Raw genomic sequence first — 20,458 nt, forward strand, 5'->3', positions numbered from 1 at the left:
TGATAGTAAGTTGCATTGGCAATAGTTATAAAATGCGTCCAAGTATCTTTGCAAACCCACTCTCGTATAAGAGAGAATTGGATATGAGGGCTATCTGGCTGTGACATCTGCCACCCCATTAATCGCCAGGGTTGATTTGGCTGATCTGGCTGGCTAGGCAGGTGTCCCCTCCCTCCCTCCCCACTCCATGTGTGTCCCTCCTGAAGCTGCGCACTCGGTGGAAGAGGACAACCATTCTAGATAGAAGGAGTGTACCGATCTTTGGAAAAACTTACATAGGCAGAACTTCATCAAGCCCTCTTCATTTTACATAAAAATCAGTATTTATGGAAATGTGAAATAATGTGCACATTTAAAATATAATCTTTATTCAAATAAAGTACAAACAATGAACACACACACTATGGATTCTTTTTAGCATACTGACAGTTTAAAACTCTTTGCATATTTCTTGTAATCCATTTATGACAGGGGTTCTGAAGAGGCAGCAAACAGATTTTAGGGAGGATAGAAATTTTCTGAGCAGTCACAAGCACTGAAAGATGGGCAGGGATGGCATCGACCACATGGATAGATCTAACACTTGGTTAAAGCATGAGGGAAGGAGTTTGTCTGCATGTGACATGCAGCTGAATGAGTGGAGAGATTTAGGCCCTGGACAAGCTCAGTGCATTAGGGAGGTAATGGTAAAAATGGCACACTAACTTTGTTGATTTCATGGCTGTGGAACATACTGAACAAGCACTATTAGTCAGGGAAAAGGAGACACTTCCCAGACCCTTGCAGGAAGATGGAAAGAATGACAGAACACCTGGATGTACTTTGAAAGCATTCTGACCCCAAAAGAATATTGGTAGGTGAACCATGCTACTTCTCAAAGGCAGAGTCACCAGCAACAGTGTCACTGGAAGTTGGTTGGCCTTCCCAGGAGCAAGGCTTCAACCACAGCTTTTCCACAAATTCTTGCTCTGGTGTGCAGAAAAAAAATTCAGGTCCATCGTCTCCAGCTAGCTAACTGGGTGAAAGGAATTGGTGTCCCATACAGCAGAGTAGGATGAGCATTAAACAAATCAGAAGTCACTTTTTTACCCCTCAGTTTGGAATTGATACACTCAGTGAGATGAGTTGAGAGAACAATAGGTAAGTCTAATAAAATCATTCCTTACAATATATGGGATGTGTATACAGAATTCTTCAAGCATCCATAGAAGGATTAATTGTTCAACAGTTAGTAGCAATTATCCCTTCTACTGTACTACCCCTCCTCTTTTTACTCATCAGTATCATTATTTCATGCGGGATTATTTACAATTTTGAGGGTCAAAATACTGCAATACCACTCTTTCTGAGAAGCCTTACTGTAGATGAAAACCTGTGCAGCAGGACTTTTGAATAGAAGGTATTGACACATTCATTTTCAGACATGTCCACCTTTCAATGGATATTAACTGCATGAAGATTCATTCCCTCCTCCCCAAAAAACCTTACTCAGTAAGAATTACTTCAATCTATTCGTCTTTCCATAAGAAAAAGATCTAGAAAACATTTCCAAAACTATGCATTTGTTTGTCCACTAAGTACTAATTCACTGACCAATCTGGTTAATTTTAAACCATTTTACATTCTATGAGAAGTCAAGGGATTGTAGCCCATCAGTTCTTTAATGGGTTTTTTTCACCTCCCTGCTTTTCAGACTATAGATAAGTGGATTCAGCATAGGGGTTGAAATCTTGTATTGAACAGAGAAGAGTTCATCCACAATAATTGAAGAGGCTGAACTGGGCCCAGTATTCCCAAAGCATGAAGTGCCATAATACAAAACCACAAGAATAAGATGAGAACTGCAGGTAGAGAAAGTTTTCTTTTTTGCTTCTGTTGAGTTTAACTTCAGGATAGCTGAGATGATGTGGGTATGGGAGACATTGATTGACTCCATGATATAAAATGAAGAAATAAAGTGTCTTCAGATTAATAAATATTTGTCTCATCAAAATCAATATTCACTTTTTATCAAGTGACATACAGAATTCTTCATGCAAATAGTGATAAACAATGGAGAAAGTTTTATTCCTGCAGCAGTTCACATCACTGTCATCAACATCATCACAATCAATATCATGATTCTTGGGGATGGTCACACAAATTCACTTATTACTTTAGGATGTCACACAAGGGAAAACTTTGAGAATCCCTGCCACATTAAACAACCACCTGAACGAGACTCATTAGTTGAAGATATCTGGTCAATAGTTCTAAAAATATCTGTCTTCAAAAGATATTATCTGAATGATGAGTATTCATAAAAAGAAGCCTACTAAACTATGACTATACAAATTAAATTCTGATTTTTCTGTTAATCTATATGAACCAATGCACTTTGGAATACTTTTCCAAAACAAGACACTTAATTCTCAGGTCACTGTCTGCACAGTATTCAATTTGCTTTATATCAACCTATTTTACACAGTACAAGAAATTCAGTCTTTGTAGCTCATTAGCTTTTTGATGGCTTCCTTCACTTCCCTGTTTTTCAGGCTGTAGATAAGGGGGTTCAGCATGGGCGTTGAAATGCTATACTGAATGGAGAAGAGCTCATCCACAATAACTGAGGAGGCTGAGCTGGGCCTCATGTGCCTAAAACATCCAGTACTATAATACAAAACCACAACAATAAGGTGAGTGCTACAAGTAGAGAATGTTTTTCTTTTTGCTTCTGCAGAATTCAGCTTCAGGATAGTTGAGATGATGTGGATGTAGGAAAACAGAATCAGACACAATGAAGATATGGCAATGCTACTACTAGTGATGAGTAACAATATCTGGTTAGAAAGTGTGTCTGTGCAAGATAAGGCAAGTACAGATGGAAATTCACAGCTGAAATCCCTGATAAAATTTGGTCCACAGAAATCCAGCTTTAAAGCAGGAAAGGTGTTTATTAAGGCATATGAGAAAGCCGTTGCCCATGCACCACCCACCAGCCATCTACAACATGCTTTGTTCATAATTTGAACATACTGGAGGGGCTTGCAAATGGCAGCATATCGGTCATAGGCCATTGCTGCAAGAAGGCAAGCTTCATTGCTTCCCATTACCAGAATAAAGAACATTTGGGCAAAGCAGCCAGAATATGAAATACCCTGCCTTTTGGTAAAAATCCCTAAGAGTTTAGGCACGGTGACTGAGGAAAAACAGATATCAAGAAAAGCCAGATGAGCCAGAAAAAAGTACATGGGGCTGGGGAGATGACTTGTAACAACCATAATGACTACATTTCCCAGTAACGTTAGGACATAAATAAAGAGGAATACAAAGAAGAGGAAGATATTCATTGGCAAGTTATATGAAAATCCCCAAAGGACAAAGGAAGGGATTGTGGTACTTTGATTTTCTGTTTCCATCTTCATATGATGTAGATACTTCAAGAAAAGGAGAGAAAATGAACTGTTTTTGGCATGATTTAAGAGGTAGAATACATTGCACACCTAGGGGTGGGGATGGAAGAGCAGAGGGGAAAAAAATCGGAATAAGGAAAATAGTGATTGCAACTTAAATGGCAACAAACTCTTCCATGCTTTCAAATGAATACATGGTGGGGGGGGGGGGATTTCTCCTTCAATTTTTCTTTTATTTTATTTTCCTGACTTTGGCACTGCTTTCAAAAAGTCATGTCATGTTGACTCTTAGCAACCACATAGATAGGTTTTCCCCATGATGATCTCTCTCCAACCTGGTCCTTCAGCTGTAAGCATTCAATAAAAAATGAATAAAATCCAAAAACAATTGTGCTATCCCAGGAAACACACAGCTTTTGAAAAGCTACCAGGCAGGAGCTATCTCAGTATGTTCTAAATTACCTTTTGGACTAGAATCTGAAGCCCTTATCTAACTCCTTGTACATATTAAGAAAAGTCTGCCGAAAGATTCAGATAACAACATAATTCTGAAAATAAAGAAAAAATAAGCTTTTCCTTTGCAAGTAACATTTTCCCTAGTATTGTAAGCTTCTATCATATACTGCACCTCACAAAATCCTCTTCTAAGACTTCCACTCAGCTACTTCAATTAAGTTGACAGTCAGAATTTCTGAATCAAAGTTTACCTGAAGTTGTCTTGATGAACCAAATTAGAATTGATGGTTCTGATCAGGCTGGAACTGTTCTTTACAACCTTAGCAGAGAGACAGCATAAAGTGGTGGCATAGCAACTTTTTAGTACAACAATTTTTTTAAAAAATGAAAAGAAAGAAATCACCATCTCAATTTGCAGTAGAGATGAGCAATTATTTTTATTATTTCATAAACTGAATGCACTTTTTGTTACTTATTTTTGTCAGCCAATAGCCCCTAGGAAATAGTTGTCCCATGATAATAGAATTGGAGAAGTGGGATGGAATTTGGGGCCATTTTCTCCGTGCTCCATAGTGGATATAAGTTACTTGTGACAGTTGTTCAGAGGGAAGATATATTTCATTTCCCACTGAAAATCAGTGGGGAAATGAAGAAATAACCCTGTTATTTCATTATATTTGCCAAATTGAGCCATACAGTTTTGAGAAGATCCTTGAGGTTGCAAACAGAAGGATTTGGGGGACACATCGTGGCCTCTTGATTGCCCGTCTCTAAGTCTAAGAACCTTAATAAGTGAGCAGTTCAAACATTTCCTTCTCCTTGAGGTTTGGAAGATTTTTTGCAACATAAAGTAGGAAACCCTAACACCTGATTGGCAGCATCCTAAGTGCTATTCTTTCCCTTTCATTTCACAATCAATCCACTTTATGCTACTGTGTCCAGTCGTGCAGTATGTCAAATGCCAGGAGAAAATTCTAATTCATATTGAAAAACAAAACAAACCAGCCTAACTGTAATATTTGGCTGTAAATCACAAAGTGGAATTTGGGTAGAACATTAATGCTAATTCTTCCCTATAGGCAAACAAGGGAACAATAGCAACATCTATTGGAAATATAATGGGAAGATTTACATGTGCCACTGACTTGGGAAGAAGAAAGGTTTGAATGATTTGCAGATAGTTTTATGTCATTTTTCTATTGTCCTCCTTTAAACCAACAACTACAAAATACTAGTGGTGATTTTTTAAAGAAAAACATAAATACAAAGTATTTGTACATATTTTACATATGTATTATATTTATATTTATATATTATTATATGATATTATTACAATTTCCTTCTTTTGGGAAGGATTTTGTAGGCAGAATTTACCTACGTATCCTTGCTTCCCAATGATAATATGAAATATATGTCATGCAGAAGGATGAGTTGTAATTGTACCATTGAACTGGCTTGGGATGAAAATCAGCATTTTATCCCTGCAGAATTTATGGCAGATAAAAAGTATCCAAAACCAAACTCTACCACTGAACTAGTTTTGGATGAAAATCAGAAATCATGGTAGATAAGCTCCCATTATCCTGAAGAATTTATAACAGTTAAATGGTATCCCTATTTGTACTTTCCTGAGGGAGGGTGGGTAAATCTTCAATGTACAGTGGATTGAAGTTCCAAGGAGTGGTACTTTAAACTTCAGAAGAAGTCCTCTACAAAGTCAGAATACTGTTTTCTCATGCTTCCCATTTCCTACATCATTTTCTTCAACCAATGTTCTCAGAGTATACTTCCTGCCATTTTCAGTTAACATATTGTCTGAGAATTGAAATATTTAAAAAATTGCTGGAAAATTGCTGGCATCAGCTATGTTTTCAGTAGAGATGTCAGAGGAGAAACATGGATTTTTTTTTCTCTGACATCTTTACTGAAGGGTAAAAGGTATTAAGATTGTTGGTCATTTCTTCCATGTATGGTCAGGAAATTGTTCCTTGTGATCATAATATGCATATTAAACGTAATAGAAGCTTAATGTACCAATGTGAGATGGGGGGGGGGGAGGAGAGAGAGAAAGGGAAGGAGAGAGAGAGAGGACTGAAATACATCAGTGATTTTTATAGGCTTATACCTTCAACCAGAATGTATTTGTGCATCTTTGCTCCACAGTGCTAATGCAAAATACAAGTCATAGGTATGGATGAAAATACATATTACCTTTGATCCTGTTTGCCATGAAATTCTATATTTCATTCCCAAGGAATTTATGACACGATATACATTAGCAAAAATATATTCAGGTAATGTTTGTACTTTCTTAGAGGAAAAATACAATATTCAATTGCTACTGCATTGAAATTTCAATGAGTAGCAAAATGAACTACAAAAGAAGCATGCTACAAAGTAAAAAAAAAAAAAAAAAGATAGTTCAGTTTCAGTATTCCCTATACCATATCCCCAACAAGTGTCTTTCAGAAAAGTTCCCACAATATGATAAAGAATTAAGAGATTGTGAAAAAACTGGTCTACAATTATTGGCAGCAGTTCTGTGGAGTATTTAGCAATGTCTTATCCTTTGTTATCTGAACAATTCACTGAAGAGTACAAAGAATGAACTAGGTGGGATCCTGCTTGAGAAATGTCAGAGGGGGAAGAGAGGAGAGGAGAGGAGAGGAGAGAAGAGAAATAGGAATCAACTTTATTTTAACACAATACTGTGTTGGGTTTTTGTCTGTTTTTTAAAGAAAGAAGCATGCTTCCTTTTCTCAGAAAAACTTACGTATTCATCCCTTTCTTCTAGAAGCTCCCTGGAAGCAATCTGCACTGAGGCCAAACTGATATTCTGTGCAGGTTCTGTAGTTTTAAAGGGCTGTATCACTTCTTGGCTGCTAAGGTCCTGTTGATGTTCATTTAATATGCAGATATGTGTTTGGTGTCTGTAATACCAGCAGTTTCCTTTGGGAGAAATGATGTCATACACATCATGGGGTTGGTGTATGTACAGGAATAACAGTTGAGTTTTATTTCCTTTCCTTGTTATGTTTCCAATTCTATCCGGTGTTGAGCATGCATGCTGATACTTTCCTAACAGCTCTCCAAAGCCTTTGACTTTCCCATTACTTATTGAGGTGACAACACCTTTACTTTTTGGGTATCCCTGGAAAGCCTGGCCTTGCCACCTCTTGTTTTTATTTCTTTAAAACATTTCCTATTTTGGCTTTTCTCTGAGAGCTCAAGGAAATGTGGACAGGGTTAATCCCCCATCCTTTTATCAGCAACCGCATGAATTGATTGAGAAAAACTCCTCAGGTATATACAAGTCCCCCTTCATGGATCACTGCCTTGTCGTGGCGAAGGGGCTTGCGTAACTCAGTGAAGCCATGAGCTATACCGTGCAGGGCCACCCAAGACGGACAGGTCATGACAGAGAGTTCTGACAAAATGTGGTCCACTGGAGAAGGAAATGACAACCCACTCCAGTATCCTTGCCAAGAAAACCCCATGGACAATGTTAAAAGGCTAAAAGATATGACGCCGGAAGATGAGCCCCTCAGGTCGGAAGGTGTCCAATATGCTACTGGGGAAGAGCGGAGGGCAATTCCAAGTAGCTCCAGAAAGAGTGAAGCGGCTGGGCCAAAGCCGAAAGGACGTTCAGCTGTGGATGTATCTGGAAGCGAAAAGAAGGTCCGATGCTGTAAAGAACAATATTGTATAGGTACCTGGAATGTAAGATCTATGAACCAAGGCAAGCTGGATGTGGTCAAACATGAGATGACAAGATTGAACATCGACATCTTGGGAATCAGCGAACTGAAATGGACGGGAATGGGTGAATTTAATTCGGGTGACCATTATATCTACTACTGTGGGCAAGAAACCCTTAGAAGAAATGGAGTTGCACTCATAGTCAATAAGAGAGTGGGAAAGGCAGTAATGGGGTACAACCTCAAAAACGACAGAATGATCTCAGTGCGTATCCAAGGCAAACCATTCAATATCACAGTCATCCAAGTCTATGCCCCAACCACTGATGCTGAAGAAGCTGAAGTTGACCGCTTCTATGAAGACCTACAACACCTTCTAGAACTAGCACAAAAAAGATGTCCTTTTCATCATAGGGGATTGGAATGCTAAAGTAGGAAGTCAAGGAGTAATCGGAATAAGAGGCAAGTTTGGCCTTGGAGCACAAAATGAAGCAGGGCAAAGGCTAATAGAGTTCTGTCAAGAGAACAAGCTAGTCATGGCAAACACTCTTTTCCAACAACACAAGAGACGACTCTACACATGGACATCACCAGATGGTCAATACCGAAACCAGATTGATTACATACTTTGCAGCCAAAGATGGAGAAGCTCTATACAGACAGCAAAAACAAGACCAGGAGCTGACTGTGGCTCAGATCATGAGCTTCTTACTGCAAAATTTAGGCTTAAATTGAAGAATGTAGGGAAAACCACTAGACCACTCAGGTATGACTTAGATCATATTGCTTGTGAGTACACAGTGAAGGTGATGAATAGATTTAGAGGATTAGATTTGGTAGACAGAGTGCCTGAAGAACTATGGACGGAGGTCCGTAACATCGTACAGGAGGCAGCAACTAAAACCATCCCAAAGAAAAAGAAATGCAAGAAAGCAAATGGCTGTCTGATGAGGCTTTACAAATAGCTGTGGAAAGAAGGAATGCGAAAAGCAAGGGTGAAAGGGAAAGATATAAGCAACTGAATGCAGATTTCCAGAGAATAGCAAGGAGAGATAAGAAGGCCTTCTTAAATGAACAATGCAAAGAAATCGAGGAAAACAATAGAATGGGGAAGACTAGAGATCTCTAAAAGAAAATTGGAGATATGAAAGGAACGTTTAGTGCAAAGATGGGCATGATAAAGGACAAAAAAGGCAGGGGCCTAACAGAAACAGAAGAGATTAAGAAGAGGTGGCAAGAATACACAAAATAACTATACAAGAAAGATCTTAATGTCCCTGATGTCCACGCTGGTGTGATCACTGACCTTGAGCCAGACATCCTAGAGACTGAAGTCAAATGGGCCTTAGGAAGCATTGCTAACAACAAAGCTAGTGGAGATGACAGTATTCCAGCTGAGTTATTTAAAATACTAAAAGATGATGCTGTTAAAGTGCTGCACTCAATATGCCAGCAAGTTTGGAAAACGCAACAGTGGCCATGGGATTGGAAAAGGTCAGTTTATGTTCCAATTCCAAAGAAGGGCAACGCCAAAGAATGCTCAAACTATCGCACAATTGCACTCATTTCACATGCTAGCAAGGTTATGCTCAAAATCCTACAAGCTAGGCTTCAGCAATACATGAACCGAGAACTACCAGATGTACAAGCTGGGTTTCGAAGAGGCAGAGGAAGTAGAGATCAAATCGCCAACATTCGCTGGATCATGGAGAAAGCACGAGAGTTCCAGAAAAATATCTACTTCTGCTTCATTGACTATGCAAAAGCCTTTGATTGTGTGGATCACAACAAACTGTGGCAAATTCTTAAAGAGATGGGAGTACCAGACCACCTTACCTGTCTCCTGAGAAATCTGTATGGGGGTCAAGAAGCAACAAATAGAACCGGTCATGGAACAACCGATTGGTTCAAAATAGGGAAAGGTGTACGACAAGGCTGTATACTGTCACCCTGCTTATTTAACCTATATGCAGAGTACATCATGAGAAATGCCAGGCTGGAAGAATCACAAGCCAGAATTAAGATTGCAGGGAGAATCATCAACAACCTCAGATATGCGGACGATACCACCCTAATGGCAGAAAGTGAAGAAGAACTAAAGAGCCTCTTGATGAGGGTGAAAGAGGAGAGTGCAAAAGCTGGCTTGAAACTCAACATTAAAAAAACTAAGATCATGGCATCTGGACCCATCAATTCCTGGCAAATAGAAGGGGTAGAAATGGAAGCAGTAACAGACTTCATTTATTTGGGCTCCAAGATCACCGCAGACGGAGACTGCAGCCATGAAATTAAAAGACTCTTGCTCCTTGGGAGGAAAGCTATGGCAAGCCTAGATAGCATATTAAAAAGCAGAGACGTCACCTTGCCGACAAAGATCTGCATAGTCAAAGCTATGGTTTTTCCAGTAGTAATGTATGGCTGTGAGAGCTGGACCATAAAAAAGGCCGAGCGCCGAAGAATTGATGCCTTTGAACTGTGGTGCTGGAGAAGACTCTTGAGAATCCCCTGGACTGCTAGGAGGTCAAACCAGTCAATCTTAAAGGAAATCAACCCTGATTGCTCATTGGAAGGATCGATAATGAAGCTCAAGCTCAGATACTTTGGTCACCTAATGCGAAGAGAGATCTCTTTGGAGAAGACCCTGATGCTGGGAAAGATTGAAGGCAAAAGGAGAAGAGGGTGGAAGAGGATGAGATAGCATCACTGAAGCAATGAGCATGAAACTGAGCAAACTCAGGGAGGCAGTGAAGGACAGGAAGGCCTGGTGCAATATGGTTCATGGGGTCACGAAGAGTCGGACACGACTTAACAACTAAACAACAACTAATATATACAAGTCAGTGGAATATGGACTTTATGAGAATACGTTTAAGGATGCTATCAATGAATGGGTTTCCACTGTGTGTTCCAGAAAGGATATGGAGATAAAGCAATTCATTTTGTTCCCACAGAAATGGAAGAATAAATTAGATTCTTTTCAAAATAAACTGCAACCAGAACAGGGCAGCAAAAATGCTCCTGTAGCACCTCTTGATCTCTGTTATTTTAAGCAATGTTTTTAAAATACTTCTGATGGGTTGTGTTTTTAACTCAGCCCCCAACTTTGTGGAGTGGCCCAGGAATCCATCTGGTGACCAAAAGGACTGCAGACAAAACTGTGTGATATATTTCTAAGTGTTTTGGAAGGAGTGAGTTATGGGTGTGAGCCAGAGGCCTTTGGAAGGAATTTTCTACAATTCTCTTCCATAAGATCCCACCCAAAGCACCCCAACATGACTAAAATTTTGACAACAGTTGATGAGCTTTAAATGCTTGTCTGGGCCTACTATTTTTAAATCAAACATACATTTATTTATTCTCTTTCATCCCATTGCCCCTTCCTTGTCTCCTATTCTAGCTTTTAAAATTTTTTAAAATCATTTTTAGGATTGTCAGCTGCTGATGTTTCTAGGAGTGTGAGATTTGGGAGCTCTTATGCATAATAATTACAGTGATAAGGCCACAAAAATGACTAATTTCCATCTTCTTATTCTGCGTCCTTTTCAGCTATTAAGATAGCTGACCAGTTAGTTCATGCTTGGTGCAGTCTCATCTGAATTGTTGTAGCAGTTTATAAGGTGGTGTTTCTGACACTGCTGTTTCCCTTCCAGTTCACATCCAGAACAGCAAAGTCCTTGACGTCTTCCAATTCTCCTCTATTTCTTCTTTCTCACAAACTGCCCAGGTTTTTCTCATTCAGCTCCTGCTCCTTGGAATTGACTTTCCTCCATTTAGAATCCGAATAGCTGAGATAAAACTAACCCCCCCCCCCAATAAAAACCATTAAAGTTGGAATAACCTTTCTTTTGAATGGCAATATTCCATATTGATTTAAACTTTGGCAGTGCTTGGATCAGATAATTGATTTAAATGGATCATTGTCTTATGTTGTATCCTTAGTTTCTTGATACTGGTTTCTGATTTTATGTCTTTGACTGTACTGCACTTAAAAGTGTACATTGCATAAAATCATTATTATTAAGGAGGACATTAAGTGGCATTCATGATCATATGACATGCTAAGTAAAAAAATAATTTGAATGAGATGTTCGTATGTCGTGCAAATAGGTGTAAAATTGGCACCTCAGCCTCTGAATTGTGACAAGGGATGAAAGGCAGGCAGCCAGGCTGGGAGGGAGTTCCACTTTTACAATTAGGGAGGGCCTCTTCTCAGCCTCTTGCCCTGCTCACTGTCCAGATGTGGGCTATGCTATCTCTTATTTGACCATTTCCTAGGCAGCATCTCTTGGCCCATTCTACCAAGGACTTTCCCACGTACCATTACAGCACACTTCTGACTGCTGGGGAAGACAAGTGGGAAGAAAACACTTTTTTACTTTTGTACTTTTGACACTTTATGTGACCTATGGCTGACAAGGAAGAAAAGTACAGGACCTACCCAAGTAGGGCCATGCCCTCAGAGCCAGCCTAAAGGTTCGAAGGCCCAACCTTCTATCTTCCATCTCCTTGGAAGAATTTCAGCTCAGCAGGATACAGGCAAGTAAAGCTTGCCAGTTACCAAAATCATAATAACTCCTCAGAAGCAGCTTTTCTCCAACTTCTCCAAGTTCAGATCCCATCATTCTCATATAACTGGGACACAATATCATGGGTTGGGCTTCTGGAGTGTAATAGAGTGGGACAAACGGTCTTTAGACCAGGGGTCCTTAACCTAGGCTCAATGAACCTCGTGCCGGTCTGTGAATTTATTTTAAAGGGTCTATGAACTTGGATGAGAAAAAAAGAAGAACTTTACTTTCACAGTTACACTTTTGTTATTTTTTAAAAAATATTTTGATGACTTTAGTTGAGCATAATTGGGGTCCTTAGATATCACTAGACCCTCAGAGGAGCTCACAGTATTAAAAAAAAAAAAAAAAAAGATTAAGACCCCTTTCTTTAGAGGGAAAACTAAACTACATTACTTTAATGTGAGATTGATTGACTCCATGATATAAAATGAACAAAGTGTGTGTTCAGATTAATAAATATTTGTCTCATCAAAATAAATATTCACTTTTTATCAAGTGACATACAGAATTCTTCATGCAAATAGCGCTACACAATGGAGAAAGTTTTATTCCAGCAGCAGTTCACATCATTGTCATCATCACCATCACCATCAATATCATGATTCTTGGGGATGGTCAAACAAATTCACTTATTACTTTAGGATGTCATACAAGCACAAACTTTGAGAATCTTTGCTAGATTATGCATCCATCTCAACGAGACTCATCAGTAGAAGATACATGGACAATAGTTCTAAAAATATCTGACTTCAAAAGATTATCTGAATGATGATTGTTCATAAAAGGAAGCCTACTAAATTATAACTATACAAATGAAATAGACTTATTTTGATTTGACCATATCTGTTTATCTATATGAACCAACAAGCTTTGGAATACTTTTCTAAAAGAAGACACTTAATTCTCAGGTCACTGTCTGCACAGTATTCAATTTGCTTTATATCAAGCCATTATACCCAACACAAGAAATTCAGGGTTTGTAGCCCATTAACTTTTTGATGGCTTCCTTTACTTTCCTGTTTTTCAGGCTGTAAATAAGGGGGTTCAGCATGGGTGTTGAAATGCTATACTGAACGGAGAAGAGTTCATCCACAAAAATTGAGGAGGCTGAACTGGGCCTCATATACCTAAAACATCCAGTACCATAATACAAAACCACAACAGTAAGGTGAGCACTACAGGTAGAGAAAGTTTTTCTCTTTGCTTCTGTGGAGTTCAGCTTCAGGATAGTTGAGATGATGTGGATGTAGGAAAATAGAATCAGACTTAGTGAAGATATGGCAACGGTACTACCACTTATGAGGAATACTATCCAATTGGAGAGTGTGTCTGTGCAAGATAAGGCAAGTACAGATGGAATTTCACAGCTGAAATCCCTGATGAAATTTGGTCCACAGAAATCCAGGTTCAAAGCAGGAAAGGTGTTTATTAAAGCATGTGAAAAAGCTGTTGCCCATGCACCACCCACCAGCCATCTACAACATGCTTTGTTCATAATTTGTACATAATGGAGGGGTTTGCAAATGGCAGCATATCGGTCATAGGCCATTGCTGCAAGAATGCAAGCTTCATTGCTTCCCGTTAGCAGAATAAAGAACATTTGGGCAAAGCAGCCAGAATACGAAATAGCCTGCCTTTGAGTAAAAATCCCTAAGAGCTTAGGCACAGTGACAGAGGAAAAACAGATATCAAGAAAAGCCAGATGAGCCAGAAAAAAGTACATGGGGCTGCAGAGATGACTTGTAACAACCAGAATGACTACATTTCCCAGTAAAGTTAGGACATAAATAAAGAGGAATACAAAGAAGAGGAAGATATTCACCGGCAAGTTATACGAAAATCCCCAAAGGACAAAGGAAGTGACTGTGGTACTTCGATTTTCTGTTTCCATCCTCAGGTGATCTAGATAATTCAAGAAAAGGAGAGAAAATGAGCTGTCATTGGCATGATTTAGAAGGAAGAATACATTGGACACCTAGGGGTGGGGATGAAGGAGCAGAGGAAAAATTTGAAATAGTAAAAATTGTGATTCCCACAGTTGTGCTGTAGGTCAAATGCCAGGAAAAAATTCTAATTTGTACTGAAAAACAAAACAAACCAGTCTAACTGTAATATTTGGCTGTAAATCACAAAGTGGAATTTGGGTAGAACATTGATGCTAATTCTTCCAAACAGGCAAACAAGGGAACAACAACAACATCTAGAGGAAATATAATTGGATGATTTACATATGCCACTGACTTGATGTTAGGAATTTTCTTAATGTGGTACAGGACCCAGACACAAAGACTGATTTTGTTTTTCCCCACACAAAACTGTTTTATTTTACAAAACTAAACTCCTATCTTATTCTACTATCTTCTTATTTCTATATAAGTTTACTACTATTGTGCTTCTATTCTTATTTTATCTATACATTTCCTACTCTTTGTCCTATTTCTCTATTCCTATTCTTATGTTAACACTTTGTTTTTTCTTATTTTAACTATTTCTCCTTTAAACCTTTCCTTTTCCCCCAGGTCTTCAGCTTTTGTAGCTGATCTCAGTCCATTTGCATGTGAAAATCCTTTTAACTCCTTTATAGACTTGCAAATGGGCTTCTCTCTCTCCTCAGGTCCAGCCCAGCACTCACAGTCCTCTGTTCATGGAGTTGGTTTGTAGAGCTCTGCACTTGGCGTGTTGCATACAGCAGGCTTGCCTGGGTTTTCAGACTCTACAAGACTCTAGTTTTTTTCCTGCCTCGCCTCTCACCTCTACATCTCAATGGTCTTGAAGCTCCCAGAACTGATTTTTTCTCTTGCTGTCTGAAGACCACTGCGAGGTTCTTGCCTTTGGGTTGGAGTTTCTCTTTCCCTTCAGGTTCTGCTCTTTTCCTTGAGACACTCACACACATGCTTGTTTTCAATTCCCTTTTTATAACACAAACTCTCCAATTAAGGAGAGGGTGGGGCTGTTTTAACCCCCTTTCCCAGGTATCACCAAAAGTCTGGATCCCAGGAGGGAAAAAAAGACTTGCTCACTCCAGGTGGTGAGTTCACTCATCCACACTTGGGAAAAAGAAAGGTGTGAATGATTTGCCGATATTTTTATATGTTTTTTCTGTTGTCCTCCTTTAAACCAACAACTAGAAAACAATAGTAACGCTGAAAAAGAAAAATACCTAAGTACAAAGTGTATTTTACATATAATATTAATATTTCTAGATTATGATATTATAATTATAATTTCCTTCTTTTGGGGAGGATTTTCTAGCCAGAATTTACCTATGTAACCACTTATATTCACTTCCCAGTGATAATACAAAATACATGTCATACACAAAGATGAATAGAAATTCTACCATTGAACTGGCTTAGGATGAAAATCAGAAATTATAGCAGATAAACAGTATTATTATCCTGAAGAATTTATAACAGATAACAGAATTTATATCAGCTCTGTTTTCGCTAAACATGTCAGAGGAGAGACATGGAACTTTCGCCCGTGTATTCTAAGTATTGTAGGAAAAATATCAGATTTCCCAAATGTTATAGAAATATTTATATTTCATGAGAGTAATATAGAAAATTAGATACATTTCAGTGTTTAAGATTTAAGGGAAGGCTGCTGGATTTTCCTTTATGGAAGATTTGCAGAGGCTTCCCCCCCCCCCCCCGCTTCATCTTTTAAACTGTCTCACCTTCAAAAGAAAAATATATAAATACAAAGTTTATTTCACATATATCTATATACTACTAAAACTCATTTTGTAATCTTCAATTGGGCAAAATGGTGTGTCATAGGGGACCCATTTCTCTCATGGGATTGAAATTTGGGGAATTTCTGGCAGCCTCAGCACTACTGTGTTGCTGCAGCATCATAATCAACCCAGGTCATGTGATCATCATGTGCATATCTCCAACCTCTTTCCTACCTCCCTCTGTCCCCTGTGCTCAATTGGCTGGTGGTAAGGCCCAGCGGGTGAGTGGCAATTGGCTGCTTTGGAAACAAGGGAGAAATTTTAAATCTCTTAATGGCTGTGGGTGTTGAAGGAAGGATGAGGAAGTGACTTGGATCCCTGCTGGTGAGGTAGGGCTGGCTGGAGGATGTAGTGATCAATGGATGATCCCTCTTCCTCCCTCAAGGGAGGGGCCCTTGGGGACACACCTGAATGGGGAGCACGGGTAATGTTTTCCTCATGATCTGAAGCTCATTTTTTTCCACCTCCCCCCAGTAAAGTGGTAGGCAGTTCCGCGGTTGAGCTGAGGAGGAGGAGGAGAATGTAAACTTCATTATTCTAAATAGGCAAGTTTTAGAGAGGTCAAGGAACATTAATGCTGAACCTCTCAATGGTTAAAGTTACCTGGACCTTGTCAAGCACTACTTACATTTATGACCAATCAGCCTCCAAATGTTTCAAATGTGAATCTGCAGGATGTCTCAAGAAAGTCTGTCCCAAAATGAAGTCCAAATAAACCAGGTTGAGTCTTTATTGAGAAACGTCCCAGTAAATACTTCAATAAGAATTCTCTTGCACCCATGTCATAAATGGATTTCATAGAGGATGGTTCCAGTTTCCATCCACTACTGAATAGTGTGTATATCTCATAGTGTCCCCAAAGTTCACTGAGCCACAGTAACCATCAATGGACCAAGGCAGCATAAGTGTAAATCCTATTTGCCAAAGAGGAAACAAAAATGACCCTAATTTATCTACCATTTCAAGGGAATGATTGGAAGTGACAGAGAGTTATGCCAGCCAATTTGAAGAAGATTTAGTAGAACAGATTTGGGATACCTTGTCGCATTCATCAGGATGTAAGTGGTGAGTCCTATTCTGCATTGTGGCTTGCAAGCTACATTCACAACACCAAGCAAAGATAGCCGATTGTATCTTCCCTTAATGCAATATGGAAATGGGAGGTCATCTACTGAAGTCTAACCTAAGCCACAATCCCTTAACTGGGTCTTTCATTGTTAAAATATTGATTGATTGATTGATTGACTGTGCTTTTGCACCATCCAATGCAAGAAGTTAAACATTTTTAATGTATTTGGAAGGTAGTATAAAGAAATATAAACAAAAGTTAATTGTTTGGAAAAATGCATTTGGAAAGGAAGATAAGGAATTTTAAAAAACAAATCACTGTAAAAGTCTATAAATCTAACAAATAAATAAATGAATATCAGACATAAAAAGCATTAGAAACCAGGAAAAAAAATAATAAAACCAAGAGGAACAGTAATGAGGTAGTAAATTTGGCATAATGATATAAAATAAAATAAAATAAAATAAAATAAAATAAAATAAAATAAAATAAAATAAAATAAAATAAAATAAAATAGCAACAAATCACACAAATTCTAAAATATGAAAACGGTTCTGCAAATGGAAATGAAAGGATTTTTACCCAGCATTAAAAAGACCCTAATGTAGGCATCAAAGGAATTTCTCTGGGAAAACATCAGACAAACAGAGCAACCCTCCTACAAAGGGCCTCTACATTTTTCATGAAACTCAGAATTCATGAAGACATGAGATGATGGACAGATTTAAATGCAATCTTTAATATCGTTAAACAACCACAACAATTTTAAAGGAAAGTATAATGAGCCTCCATGTATAATTTTGCATATTTCTTTTCTGTCAAGGATTCTCAAACTGTGGATTATGACCTACCAAGAGGAGATAAACAGATTTAAGGTGGCATGGCCAATTTCTTGATGGCCAGAAAAGTTGAAATTTAGGAACATAGGAAGCTCAGCATCTACAAAGGTCCACCTCATGGGAAAGGCAGTAAATGTCACAAACATCTCAATGGGGGAGACGAAAATGCCCTGGCCCAACTCACCACATTAGATAGCCGCTGGTAAAAATGGTGCACTCATTCAATTGCTTTGCCAGCCACTGCTGGTGATGTACTGTCAACTAGGGGAGAGTAGATAACTTCCAGACCCATACAGGAGGGTGGAAACCTTTGATACATGCCTGACTGTTCCTTGGAGGTATCTGAGCTTAGTACAACATGGTCAGATTAATCACACAACTTCTTCAAGGCAGCCTTGCAGGTGCTGTGCTACTAACGGCTGGTAGGCCTACCCAAGATGAGGCTTCAGCAGCAACTTCACAGCTAAATGCTTGCTTTCCTATGCAGAGTGGAGTACAGATTCCATCACATCCAGCCTGTTAATTGGTCAATGAGAGTTGATGTCTTGAGCTTCTAGAATACAGCAGATTGTGACAAATTACAGCAGCTAGACTAAAAAGTCCCATTGTTAAAATCACATTCCTCAATGCAAAAAGCCCACATGGGTGGGTCGGTGGGTGGGTAGGTGGACCTTAATTTAATTCTACTGGCAGTTATTAATGTGAATATCATAATCGCCATCATCATCAATATCATGATTCGTATGGGAGGGAGTCACACAAGTTTGCACAGCATCCGAATACCTTTCCAAAACAATGCATTGATCACTGATCAGTTTGATGGGGGGAGAGAGACAGATACACACAAGCACACACACAGAAAGAAATATAAGCACATATATGTGCGCATACTGTACATACACACATGTACATGTGTGTGCATGCATTTTACATAGTACAGGAAATCAAGGCTTTGTAGCCCATTAGTTTTTTGATGGCTTCCTTCACTTCCCTGTTTTTCAGACTGTAGATAAGGGGGTTCAGCATAGGGGTTGAAATCTTGTATTGAATAGAGAAGAGTTCATCCACAATAATTGATGAGGCTGAGCTGGGCCTCATATTCCTAAAGCAGGCAGTGCCGTAATACAAAACCACAACGATAAGATGAGAACTGCAGGTAGAGAAAGTTTTCCTTTTTGCTTCTGCTGAGTTCAGCTTCAGGATAGTTGAGATGATGTGGATGTAGGACACTAGGATGATAATCAATGAACAACCAGAAACAGCACTACCAGATATCAGGAAGGCCATCCAATTGGGGGATGTTTCTGTGCAAGATAGTGCAAGTAGAGATGGAAATTCACAGCTGAAATCCTTGATAAAATTTGGCCCACAGAAATCTAGCTTCAAAGCAGGTAATATATTTGTCATGGCACATACGAAATTAACCGTCCATGCACCACCCACCAGCCACCTACAAAATGCTTTGTTCATAATTTGAACATAATGGAGGGGCTTGCAAATGGCAGCATATCGGTCATAAGCCATTGCTGCAAGGAGGTAACCTTCAGTGCCTCCTGTAAGAAAGACAAAGAATATCTGAGTTAAGCAGCCAAGGTATGAAATACTCTGTCTTGCCCAGAAAATCACCAGCAGTTTTGGCACAGTGATGGAAGAAAAACAGATATCAATAAAAGCCAGATGCATTAGAAAAAAGTACATGGGGCTGAGGAGATGACTTGTGACTACCAGAATCATCATATTTCCCAATAAGGTTAGAGCATACATAAGGAAAAATAGCAAGAAGAGGAAAATATTGACTGTCAAGCTGTATGAAAATCCCAGAAGGGCAAAAGATGTCACTGTGGTGTTCTGATTTTCCATTTCTATTTTCAGGCGATGTAAAAACTTCAAGAAAAGAAGAGAACATCAACATTCACCGACATGGTTTAGGATAGAATTCCTTATACAGCTAGAGGTGCGAATGAAATGGCAAAGGAAGTCAACCAGGAATGAAGAAAGTTCTCTAGTAGATAATTTATATCAAAATAGATATATTCTTCATTTTCAATCCAATACACAAACAATTTATTATCTTTTGAAATGTGCCTTTTTGTGGAATTTCTAGAACCTTTAAAAATGTGCAGATAAAGCTCTCCAGGGCTTTAGAGATGATCACAAAATGTATTTTGAAGCAGTGTGCAGTGGCGCTGTGTACCTTATTTTAAGTCTTTAATCCAGCTTTGCTTTTTTTTCCATAATTGTAAAGTAACTTTCAAGGTTCTTTATAGGATTGCAAAGAGTGGCACTTTTTTCCCACTTGAATCTGACCCACCCCTGCTGCTTTTTAGCAAGCCATCTGCACACAGATATGCATATTACTGAAATACTGAAAATAAGGAGAAGAAATTTTTATGTGTAAAGAAATCCAGGGGAAAATGAGTAAACTGTAGGATTTTGCACACATTAATATATATATATATATATATTTGACCGAAGTTAGAGGAAAGCATTCTTCTTAAGAGGCTTGGTAATGCAATGTGATCTCCTTGCATCTGAAAGCAAAGTGTAGCAACTGCATTGCTTTGCCTTGATTTGCTCTCCTCTGCTATTTTCACCTCCTCCATTGCCTCTGCTTGCACTCAGCGGCCAATTCCAGCATTTGCAAAAGACCTCAGGGCCCTTTGTGCACCCACTGCACAGATCTGGCCCTCTTCC

The 20,458-nt window shown here is 38.9% G+C and overlaps 3 protein-coding genes across 3 annotated transcripts; all 3 read right to left on the reverse strand.

Moving 5' to 3' along the window:
- Positions 1 to 2,477: 2,477 nt before the first annotated feature.
- LOC148215583 (olfactory receptor 5BS1-like) lies at positions 2,478 to 3,398 on the reverse strand. The gene has a single exon (XM_088142996.1). It carries the CDS (start codon positions 3,396 to 3,398, stop codon positions 2,478 to 2,480), a length of 921 nt encoding a protein of 306 aa, XP_087999122.1.
- Positions 3,399 to 13,087: 9,689 nt separating this feature from the next.
- LOC112543313 (olfactory receptor 5BS1-like) lies at positions 13,088 to 14,008 on the reverse strand. Its single transcript, XM_025177558.2, has one exon. It carries the CDS (start codon positions 14,006 to 14,008, stop codon positions 13,088 to 13,090), a length of 921 nt encoding a protein of 306 aa, XP_025033326.2.
- Positions 14,009 to 18,691: 4,683 nt separating this feature from the next.
- LOC148215584 (olfactory receptor 5V1-like) lies at positions 18,692 to 19,624 on the reverse strand. Its single transcript, XM_088142997.1, has one exon. The coding sequence runs from the start codon at positions 19,622 to 19,624 to the stop codon at positions 18,692 to 18,694; it is 933 nt and encodes a 310-aa protein (XP_087999123.1).
- Between the last annotated feature and the right edge of the window lie 834 nt (positions 19,625 to 20,458).

This window comes from Python bivittatus, unplaced genomic scaffold (genome assembly GCF_059951505.1).
Source record: "Python bivittatus isolate LINGU-HERP-01145 unplaced genomic scaffold, Pbiv_v1 ctg000470_np1212, whole genome shotgun sequence".
In the NCBI taxonomy this organism is placed as follows: Eukaryota; Metazoa; Chordata; class Lepidosauria; order Squamata; family Pythonidae; genus Python; species Python bivittatus.